The 11,356-nt window shown below is 62.8% G+C and overlaps 1 protein-coding gene across 1 annotated transcript; it reads right to left on the bottom strand.

Annotated features, from left to right (window-relative positions):
* On the bottom strand, positions 1–11,296 carry TEPSIN (TEPSIN adaptor related protein complex 4 accessory protein). Its single transcript, XM_089901562.1, is given in 15 exon segments — positions 1–1,867; positions 2,842–2,976; positions 3,129–3,207; positions 3,334–3,447; positions 3,588–3,765; positions 4,747–4,950; positions 5,762–5,833; positions 5,959–6,037; positions 6,221–6,288; positions 7,919–7,994; positions 7,996–8,033; positions 8,439–8,532; positions 8,700–8,791; positions 9,097–9,169; positions 11,007–11,296. Coding segments are annotated over 15 exon segments (1,911 nt in total). The 5' UTR covers positions 11,055–11,296; the 3' UTR covers positions 1–1,306.
* Positions 11,297–11,356: the final 60 nt, after the last annotated feature.

Genomic DNA, 11,356 nt, shown 5'->3' with positions numbered 1-11,356 from the left:
TTTGTGTGAACAGCAGTGTTTATGTAGGAGGTGTGACCCCAGGTCAACCCCAGTTCTTCCAAGAGGGACCACAGCCATTGCTCTGAGGTGGCCGTACAGTCTGCAGGCAGTGGTCACGGCAGGGGGGAGCTGACATAGGTCACACAGGGACCCAGTGCTGGAAAGGACCCCGTCCTGCTGGACGAGAAGGTGTGACACTGCTTAGGACACACCCCCTACCCCCGCTGAGAGAGGGATCTGAGCTCAAAGACCCAAGCAGTGATTCCAAATCCACCCAAAAATCCTTGTTTCTGAGGGCCAGGCAGGCAGGGGTTTCCCCAGGGGACCCCACGGTCAGCATTTGTGAGGCCCTGTGCCTGCCTGCTGCTATAGGAATTCAAGTCCAAATGGCCAGTCTCTGGCCAAGGAGACAGTGTGGGCAAGGGGGAATGACTGAGGTGGCCCTGCGGTCCTCCTCTCAGGCCTGTCGTCTGGAAACAGCAGAAGCTTGGCTGGGGGCCAGGCCTGGGCTCAGCCTGCAGACAGGGCCTGTCTGTCTCCCCCTGGTGCCCCTCTCTGTGTGCCCGTGAGGACCCTGGGGACTGAGGACAGTTCCAAGGGGCGTCTGGTCTCTGAGCTCGGTCAGCAGGCCTTCCCGCCCACACCCTCCAGGTAGGCTACGCCATACCACCCACCCCACTGTCCTCCCTTAGGATCCCTTTGGCAACTGGGAAAAGCGGGTGGTATGCTCATCCGGCCAGGCCAGATGGCTGTGAGGTGGGGGACCCGGCAGCCCAGGGCCCGCCGGCTGCCAGTCTCAGCAAGCACTTGGCTCCTCATTCTGTGCCCGTCCCGCCCTCCCCGTGTGTCCTGCGGGCTGCTTGGGGGGCTGCTCCTCGGCCATCACACCCACGGGGTGGGCTGGGGGGGTCCTGCCCCCCAGCAGAAAAATGGGGAAGCCACCTCAGGGACAAGGTTGGGGAGTAGCCCCCACGGGCAAGGATGACCCTTCCAGCAGTGCCGGCCTGGCTCTGGCTGGTTCGTGGACTCCTGAAATATTATCTGTGTTTTACTGGTGGCTGTTCTCGTCACTGGGCGGGCTGTCCACTCTGAGCTTACCTGGCTGGGTGGCTGCCCGCACCAAGGCCTCAGTGGGTGAGGGGAGGAGGCCAGAGGAGGGCGAGGCCGACTGCAGACACCTGAGGGGAGCCACTCTTTGCTGGGACACAGAGGCTCTGGGCACATGGGGACAGCACAAAGTCACAGAGTCCTAGGGGTGAGGGGCTGGGGGACACAGAGACTCTGCAAGTGGCCCAGGCTGACAAGATCATGAGTTTAAGAATGCGAACGCTGATGGCTCAGAGCCAGAAGGCTCTTTTGATGCCACCCTCTGTGACGACGTCCAGGGAGCCTGGCAGGCTGGGAGGGGCTCTTCTGCAGCAGTCCCGGCCCCCACCAGGCGGGGACAGGCCACCAGTTCCATGCCAGCAAACAAGGAGCCACAGCTATCCCCGGGGCCCGGGTCAAGCTCTGGCCCTCTCTTTGCAGTGTTTGTGCCGAACGAGCCCCGCTCAGATCCAGCCCCCTGCTCTCTGGAACCTGCCAGTCTAGTCTTGGCCTCCCTGGCATCCGCACGGGCTGGAAGGGGACAGCCGTCCAGGGAAGTCGGGGGCACAGGGCCGGGCTGCAGTCCCGATGGGGAAGCGGTGCTCTTGGGCGAAAACAGAGCTGAACTCAGAGGCTGCAGGAAAGCCTGGCCCCCGGTGAAAGGCAGGGTGTCGGTCAGCAGGTCTGATGGGCCCACACGGGCAACTGCGGGGCCAGGCTCAGCTGGGGGCCTCCGGGCAGGGGGCCACTGTCGGCAGGAGGCTTCAAAGTGTCTCAGGATCTGAACGAGGTAAGAAGAGGGGAATCAGTGAGGGCTCCTGTGCTCCTCCAGGAATCTCAGAGGACATGGCCCTCCCGGTTCCCTCCTCAATGCCGCTGCCCAGAGCAGGGGGCAGGGCTGCTAGCCGCTCACAACTGTTCTCGTGTCATTCCCCCAACTGCAGCGCTGCTGCTCCCCACCCGCTGTCACACAAATGGACACTTTCCTGGCATCAAGCTGCCGTGTGACCTGCCAGAGCGGGAAAAGCCCCCCGGTCAGGTGCCACACAAGCACCTGACACACACGCGGAGAGAACAGACATGTCTAAACCCCCGATCGTTCCCACCTGCCGGACTCCTGGGTCCTTCCCAGGTTTTAGAAACACCACCGTGACATGCCCACAACGTGTTTTGTGTGTGGCAGGTTCACTAGTGCTTTGAAGGGCAGTTTAGGGACAGGTGACCAAGGATCGGAATCTTCAGCCACCACAGAAGAAACCAGACGCCGAAGGAGGCTAACAGCGGGCGGAGGGGCCGGGGCCTGGCTGCTGCCGAGGGGCCCCCAGCGAAGATTCCGGGTGGCCTCCCCACATTCATCAGTGGAAAGAGGACTCAGATGAACGGAACCATTTCTGTCCTCCTGGAGCTGGGGATCTGGGAGCAGAGCTCAGACCCATGAGCTGTGACCCAGAGTGCAGAACAGAGGGATAGATGCATCCAAGCATTCGAGGAGAGCTTCCCACAGGAGACGAGCCATGAGGGAGAGCGAGTTGCCCGAAGGGCAGAGCTGCTGGGCAGAAGGGCGGGGGAGCGTGGGGGTCCCAGGAACGGGGAGAGGCCAGGCCCCCGACCGCTGTCCTAAGGGCATGACCTGTCCCTCCTGTCCAGCAAGGACAGGAGGGGCGGGTCTAGGGAAGGCAGTGGAGGGTGGGGAAGACGGTGTGGGGCTGCCGAGGCGTCCTGTGCCCGCTTCTCTGGGTCCCAGAGGCTGCCCACCTTGGTGGCCTTGTTGGTCACGGGTCCAGGGCTGCCCACACTGAGCTCCTGCAGCCGAGGCCGGGCAAGGAGCAGGACTCGCTCCTGGGAGAGCAGGTCGGTGCACCCGAGGGAGGCGATGGCACCCAGGGCTCTCTGCGGGGCGGGCTTGATGTCAGCAGGGTCCACCCCCAGGGAAGGCTGTCTGACCAGCTCCCTCCCTCCTCTCGGCCCTCAGCCGAGCTGGGCGGTCCCCAGAATCCCGTGCTCACTCCCCCCACCCACCGCCACCCCCGCTCCCCCCTCACCATCTGCACACGCTCGCTGCTTGCGCCCAGGTGGCGGATGAGCAGCTCCAGCACGGCCTCACAGTTGAGGAGTCCACACCTGCACGAAGGGGGCACCGGGCAATGGGGCTGGGCCAGCAGAGCAAGAGGGGGGCGGTGTGCAGAGCCAGGGTGAGGGGCGGGGGGTGCGCAGGGCTGGGGGGCCTGCAGTGGGTCAGGGGCTCACTCTTTGACGAAGTGCTGCACCTCCTCTCGGCTCAGGAAGCAATGTGGCCCCCGTGTCACGGCCCGGACCAGGCTCAGCTCCTGCTGGCAGTCACTCAGGGTCACGGCCTCGACCCTGTCGGGGGCACGCAGGTCAGGAAAGAGAGTGGACTCCACCCATGCCAGGAGGGGTGAAACCTTTCCGGGTCAAGTCTCCCCCATCGGGGTAGGACCCTGGAGCAGGGCAGGGAGGGGTGCCCTGGGGTGCTGGCTCACCTTTCTGCCAGGTCGCTGGGTGCCCGGCTGGCCCCTGAGGGGCTGTCACTGCCCGACGGACTACCTGAGTCCGAGGCCTTGCCCAGGTCGTCATTTTCCTGGGAAGAATCCTGAGAGTTTGGGCTGCTGTCCAGCTCATCCCAGCCGCCTCCGGCCTGCCCAGGCTGGTGTCTCATGGCTGGAAGAAACAGTGACCAAGGGTAAGACCCTTGTGGGCCTCAGACTGGCCCCATGTCCATCTTCCAGGAGCCCTGGATGGGGAGACCCAGGGAAGGGCCTGGGGGCTGGGTCCCGAGATGTGGACAGGGTGGCCGCCTGGGCTCCAGCTCCAGGAAACACCAGGCGAGAGGAGACGGGGCAGAATGGGGCACATTCTGACTCAGGGCCAGGGTGGGGGGTCCCGCACGGGACACGCCCGGCCTGGAAGATGCAGGAAGCAGTGCCAGGCACCACAGGCCAGGCGGGAGGCAGGACACGCAGGGCAGCGGGCTGGGGCAGTGGGGCAGCGCCCAGCAGCAGCTCTCAAATCCCAGTGAGCCCTGACATTCTTCCTTCGAGCCAGACAAACGTGACAGCAGCTTCTGGGAAAGGCGGAGATCACAGACAGATGCTCCTCCTTCCTTTCTTACAGCTCACCACTAGAACACACGTGCCACAGAGCCTGGCCCCTGTGGGGGGCTTCCCTGTTGTCCCTGGGCCCTGATGGGCTGCACAGCCGCTTGAACGCGCTGGGTGAACGCACAAGAGCTGGGGCTGGGCTCCCGTCCCAGCTCAAGTCCTGCTTCTGTGTCTGAGCAGCTGGGATCCTGGGCGGACCCCGCCTTCTCGTGGGGCCTTACCACCCAAGTTCCCACCCAGAGCAGACTGACAGAGATGTCAGACAGTGCGGGGACAAGGCAGCCACCGCAGAGGCCCCAGGGAACTCGAGTCGTGTGGGCGGCTGGCTCTGTGGGGGTTCCCACGTGGCCAATGGAGCATGCTGGCTCTGAGAGATGTCGTGGGACCAGCAGGGTGTGGCTCGTACCCCCTCCCACCATGGGTGGGCTGCTTTCTTCCTCCTCCCCCATCAGCTCCGGCCTGGCCCGAACAGGTGACAGGAAGCCCAGGGCCCTGGGAGGGGGAAGCCAGACCCCTCCAGGGGAGGAGTCTCGCTGGATACCTCGGGCACCTGGGCCGGCTGTGGGGAGAGGGTTCCTGGGGGTTGGAGGGCCGAGGCCAGCTGAAGGTGTCACAGCCGGCTGGTAGGCGTCACCTCGCAGAAGGGATCTCTGGGAGCTGGGGCTCTCAGGCCCAGGGCGCATGGCGCTGGCCACCACCTCTGCGGCCTTCTGGATGGTGGACAGGAAGGCTTCGCCCGCAGAGCCTGCATCAGAGACGGAGAGGAGACGGCGCAGCCCCTCTCAGTGCTGCCCCGTTTTCCCAGGATGAGGTACCTCTGCCTGCTCCCCACCCAGGACTTGGGAGCAGGACACAAGCTGCAGTCACAGAGCAGAGACCGTGTGGAGGGACAGGGCCCTTCCGGAAGCTTCTGTGGTGAATTCACTTCAGTGCACCCTGGCCCCGTGGAACCTGGACGCTTGGCAGCTTACAGCAAAGCTGTGCCGCTGGGCCCCCTGGGTCCCCGCCTCGGAGCAGGGGACCACCTAAGGTGCTTGTCCTGAGAACCACAATCTCCGTGGCCGCTTAAGGAGTGCTCACGCCCAGGGCTGGAGGGCCTTCCCACGAGTGCCCCACGGAGGGTGATCCGGCGGCCACCCCCAAATTAGGAACAGGTGGGGCCTCTGAGGCAGACCCACCTTAGGAATTAGAAGTGCCAGGGAACTGGGAGCCGTGACCACACAGTCAGCACAACAGCTCGACACGGCCCAGAGCCCATGAGAGGCTCACGTGGCCCTGCTGGGGCCTCAGGCTCTCCCAGCAAGCAGGGCCAGCACCGGGCCTGCTCTAAATCACCTCTGTCACAGCCGGGACTACCACCCTCCGCCCCTGGCTCCTTGAAGGAGCCAGCGCTGGGGGCCCGAGTGCAAGGCTGACCCTCAGCCTGGCTTCTCACCTGTCGGTTAAACAGAGCCGGCTGCACCTGCCCTGCCGCCCCAGGGTGGGAGGGAAGTCAGTCGGGGGGCGCACAGGCCCCGCCCACCCCTCGCCCGGCCCCTCATCCCCACAGCACTCACCTGTGTGGCCCCGTTCCTTGCTGTAGCCGAAGCCCTGTAGGGAGCTCTGGGGCCTGGACTGGGAGCCCATGCCTGTGGGGAGGCCCACGTCAGCAGCGGCGGGGACCCCCACCCTCAGTCCCGGATACTCAGGGGAGGAGAGGCCGTGAGCCCCCGCAGAGTGGAACCTGGTGATGGGGCTGGACGTACTTGCATACCTGCTGGAGGCAGGGCCCTGGGTGGCTGGGAAGGGGGCAGAGGTGACAAGGCGTCCGAGAACAAGGCAGCCCCCAAGTCCTAGGCAGAGGCAGAGGACATTCAGCACAGCCACACGCCGCTGTCCTCCCGCCCACCCCTCTGCTCTGCACCCCTGTCCCCTTCTCCTCTGAGGGCCACACACAGGGGCTCCCGTCCCGCAGCAGGAGTGGAACCAGAGTCCCGGGTGGGAAAAGCAGGGAGAGACCTGGGTCCTGGGCTCACCTGGGCGGCTGCCCGCACCTTCTGGTACAAGCTGTTCCCGTGGAGAGGATCCGGGGGTCCCGTGAAAACTGCGGGACGGAGGCAGAGGGGAGCAGAGCTGAGCTGGGCTATGCCAACCACCCCGAGGGGCCCAGCCTCAAAGCCCACCCCCGACACAGGTGGTGAGCCTCGGCCCCGCCCAGCCCCCCATGAAGCCCCTGCTCAGCACCACCCCCCAAGTCCCTGGGGGCTTCCTAAAGCACAGATGCACCACCGTCCCCAGGCCTGAGGTGGCTATGCCCTCACAACCCCTCGGCTCCCCCTGGCCCACACCCACAGCGGCGAGGCTGCAATCCAACCTCCAGAACATCATGGGCTGCATCACTCCCTGACCGCACTGCCGCCCCCCGGCCTGAGCTCCTGCACCCGTGGCCTAACTGCCTCCCCTCAACCCCTTCTCCACCCAGAGGCAACCAGAGGGGGCTCTTGTCCAATTCAAAACACTTAGAGCTTCCAGGGGCTCACAGATGATAAAACTCAAGTTCCCTACCACGTCTGAAAAGTCTCCTGCTCATAAAACTTCAGATGTGGTGAATCAAACGAGCTTAAATCTCATTAAACCACTCGCGGGCTCTCCCTGCCGCAGGGCCCTTGCACTAGCTGGAGGACACCCTTATGCCTGGCTCCACCTCATCCTTTCAGAGCTGAGAGGAAGAGCAGGGCCTCTCTGTTTCCTCTGTCCAGACACATCTCACTTTTCACCCATCTGGTGCTGTCTCCACCCTGGCAGGCCAGCCCCAGGGGGTGCAGACAACGGCCCTGCAACCAGGTAGAGCGGACACCTCCCTGCTGTCGTGCCACAGCTCCCACCCTCCCTGTGGGGCCCGAGCCTCGAATTGCAGGGGACCCCCGCCTGGCCCCCAAAATAGGGCCGTCCTGTCTGTGTACCTTCCTGCTCCCAGCACCATCTCTTCTCACAGCCTATGCAGGCCTATCTGGGCACCCGTCCTCTGGGGGCAGTGCTCAGAGCTCAAGAGATTTTGGTGCCAACAGAAAACCACGGTCTGCTGTCCCTGTTCAGCTTCATCTGCCCTCTTTGGAGACCAGGATAGAGGTGACATCTGGCAGCAGCCATGGTCACATGAGCTGCCCAGCGGGACAGGCCCATTCTGACCAGCTGGCTGGTGAGTATGAACCAGCCGTGCTGCTTCAGTGCACAAGCTCTGGGGAGCTAAGCCGTGACAAGTGCACCTCCAGCCCCCTGGATGCCTCTGGGCATCTGCTGAGTCATGGTCTGTGCCCGCTTCAAGGCCATTCCCTGTCTCCAAGGCGCTGGCATAGTGGCCCAGGGCCCACGGGCAGCCCAGCCCCACCCTGGCCTCAGTCCTGCCTGCAGTAAAGGGGGGACAGTGGATTTGGGGTGTGGGTGGGATAAGTCCCAGCACCTGGCGGGTGGGACTCACTCGCTAACTGCTGAGGGTCTCCTGCAAGCAAGCAGTGGCCAAGGGACTCAGTCCCCTCCATGGCATTGCCCTCTCAGGAACAGCTTGGCAGGGTGGGTTCTTGCCTGAACACCAAGGCCTTCCTGTTCAGTTTGCCCCACCTGAGGAGAAGATCTCAGGCCATGTCCCCACAAGTCCTTGTTAACAAGAGATGAGAGACGCACGGACACCTCCGGCCTGGGGGTGGGTGAGTGATGGGGCTCCACCCCAGACCCACCTGTCGCCTGGACCACGACAGGCCAGAGCCCCACCTCTCCTGACGGCCTCACCAGTCCCGTCCTCCCACAGCCCTTCCAACAGCGGAAGGCTTACTAGGGCCCTGAGGAGCAGCCCTGGGGAGAAGAGAGAGCCCGTGGCAGGGATGGCAGTGCAGACACTTGCTGAGCGCCCACCGTGTGCAGGGCACAAGGACAGGAAAGGTCCAGGCCGCAAGGGCCTGGCAGGGCTCACGGACAGACACCAGTCGTTCTGTACAGTGCAGTGAACACAGGGGAGGAGCAGGGGGCTAAGCGCAGGGAGGGCTTGGAGGAGCCCCCAGCTGAGCTGGCCTGGCCCTGTGGGGAGGAGGGAAGGGTCCGGCACAGAGGTGCTGGCAGCAGAGGACAGGGTGGACGGAGCACAGGGTGGGAGCATGAGTAAGGGGTGGGGGAGCGGGGGCCCGGGTTATGGGATTTGGCCAAGACCTGCCCTGGCCACCCTCCTCCCTGCACCTCCATTGGGTTGTGCCGGCGCTGTACCTGCGGCTTCCTGGATGAAGGCGGGGTTGCGCTTAAGGATGAGCAGGAAGGACGAGGAGCCATGACCACACAGGTGCAGCAGGATCTTCAGTACCTGGGGGAGCAGGCACGTGGGGCAGAGCTGGGCCCAAAGAATGGCACCCCTCCTGACACAGCCACTGCGCCCCCGGCTCACCCCTCCCCTCCAGCCTCACCACCGGGGACAGGACTGGGCCCTAAACTAACCCCCAGGAAAGTGTGTGGAGCAGCTCACGGACTCACCTTGAGCTTCACGCGGCCAGAGCCGCTCTGCAGACGGCTCAGCAGGTACTCCAGGAGGCACCGGCTGCTTCCCAGGGACTCGTGGGAGATCTCTGGGAGGTGCTCGGTTAGGGAAGGGGCGAGCTGACCCTGGGCCGCACAAGGCCGCTGGCCTGGGAGAGAAGCCAGGCCGTCCTGCCACACGCTCCTCAGTGTGTCCCCCCAACAGGCACCCACCCCAGCCCTGGTTTCAGGAGCATCAGGCTTCTAGGGTTTCCTGAGCCTCATATCATCAGTAGTGCGGCTTTCAGAGCCTGCTCACACCTGGCTACTATGGTAAAGGAGCCGTGGCCCGCTCAGGGTAGAAGCCCAGGAACCCTGCTCCAGGGCCCCCACATGTGTCCACAAGGAAGGATACTGGCGATCTCCTCAAACAGGTAGCCTGGACACGGGACGTCATCATCCGACGTTCCCTTCAGGAGAATCGGGAGCTGAAAGGGAGGGAGAGCCCTGACCACAGTGAGTGGCCATGCACACAGGGGGCCCCTGGCCACCAAAGGGGCCACCCATTCCTGAGATGGGCCACAGGAGCCCTCGTTCTCGGGGCACCAGTCTCCACACATCTCGTTGTTGGCATGCCACAGGGTGAGGGGACCCAGAGAGGGCAGTTATGGTCCTACTGGCCACAGGGAGCCTGCAGGAGCCTCCCTTGTGGAGGTCAGCATGAACGCCTGGGAAGAGGAAATGGGTGGTGGTCTCCATGGTGACGGGCCCTCTGGGTCAGGATTCGGCATGGCCCCCAGACCCCTATGCTTACAGCCGCACAACTTAAAACCGCCTTTAGTTTACCTACTTACTGACTGGCAAAAAAAAAAAAAAGCCCTTGGGGTCAGCCCCCTTCCCACTTCCCACGCAGGGCACTGGGAAGATTACATTTTTCCAGAACACAAATCAGCAAAGTGACATAACCATTCAGCCTGACCAACCCACAGCTCCACTTCTATGAAGGGACTCCACGGAAACAACCCAAAGCAAGAACAACCAACTTAGTTGTGTGTCTCACGTTTACCCGTTAACAGAAACGACTTTACATTAAGAGCTGACTCAGCACAAAGATGTAGCGCTTATAGGGATAAAACCCAGAAACACCCGTTCCACATCATTGAACATCTGGGGGGCATGAGCCTCAGTGTAGACAGACTTCGGGTGCACTCCGGGAGGTGCTGGCCACAGATACGGTCTACCTGAATGTCGCACGAGGCTGTGTGTGTACACACTCTTTAGCTATTTGTCCACCAAGACCCAAAGGGGAGCTGGCAAGGTCTGCAGAACCGTAGAATGCTTGGCACATAGCGAAATCTCTGCTCAAAGAAAACTGACTGTGCTTCTGGCAGCACGAGGGTGAACCGGGAATCCCCCCACCCCCATCCCCACCGCCTGCCTGAGGAAGCTCGAGGTGCAAGGAGAATTTACTGGTTCAAGGTCATTTCAGAAGCATTTTCTAAGAAGGACCTACAATTGTGAACACGGAACTCCTACAAGTCGGGGGTGTCTTTCTTAAGGGCCTGAAGGCCACTCCTCTAAATGTAACCACCAGGAAGGACAGGGGCTGTCTCCCAGTCGCTACTGGACGACGGGATCCTAGCTTCTGTAACCACCAGCTATCAGCACAGCAGCCGGTATCCCGTGGACACTGCCCAACTGCCTATAATTTTTCACTTGAGCTCCACCCTTTCCTCCTTCTGTCCTGAAAACTCTCAGTCCTCTCTGCACAATTTGGAGTGGAGCTCAGGGCTTCCCCCACTGCCTGAACCACTGAATAAAAGGTTTTCCCCTGTTTCCCGGACCAGTGTCTGGTTGTGTTTACCTTAGACAGAATTTGGGGTCACTATGTTTCCTTTTCTGTAAGGTTATTGATACTTTAAGTTGGGTAAGAAAACAAAAACTGGTGTCCCACAGCTCTCTTCTCCAACTTGGATTTTGTTCAAGGGGGTCTCACTGTCCCCAGTGGACCTGACACACGGGTGGCCTGACCTGCCCCCTCGACGTACGTGCTGTGGGGACCCCCAGCTTTGGGAGGGGCCGAAGAGTAGGAGGGGAGAGGAGGAGGGGTCTGGGGTGTAGGAGGGGACGGAAGGGGGTGGAAAGGAGTAGAGAGAATAAGTGGGAGGGCCGGGGGACGACAGAGGGGACGCCGAGCTCAGGAGCAGCCGGAGAGCCCGGCGCGGGGACGCCGCGAGGGTCGAGCGGAGCCAGGGAGGCGGCCGGCTCGGGCCGGGGGCAGACCAGGAGGCGGCGCGCAGCGGGGCCGGGGCCCCCCGCACTCACCCGGTGCAGGAAGCTCAGGCGGTCCCGCAGCGGCACCGTGGCCGCCATGGTGCCGGTCAGCTTCCGGCCCCGCCCAGCTCCCGCCAGGCCCGAGCCCCTTCCAATAACTGCGCGGGTCTGACCCCACTGGCCAATCACTCGCGTGAGGCGGGCCCTGCGGCTGACTTCGGGAAACAATTTGCACGTGAACCAATCCAAAGTCCAAGGACAAAGACAGACAAAACCGCGAGCCAATTGCAAGGCTCTGGAACACCAGGAGCGGTTCCGGAGAAGAGGCGGAGGCGAGGGCTGAAGCCTGGCCAATGACAAAGCGCAAGAAACGTTGTGGGCGGAAGCTCCGGCCTATTAAG

The sequence above is a fragment of the Delphinapterus leucas genome, chromosome 19 (genome assembly GCF_059928025.1).
Source record: "Delphinapterus leucas isolate spDelLeu-1000000601 "Yukka" chromosome 19, BTC_Dleu_Yukka2, whole genome shotgun sequence".
Classification (NCBI taxonomy): Eukaryota; Metazoa; Chordata; class Mammalia; order Artiodactyla; family Monodontidae; genus Delphinapterus; species Delphinapterus leucas.
This window is presented reverse-complemented; position numbering and strand designations above follow the sequence as displayed.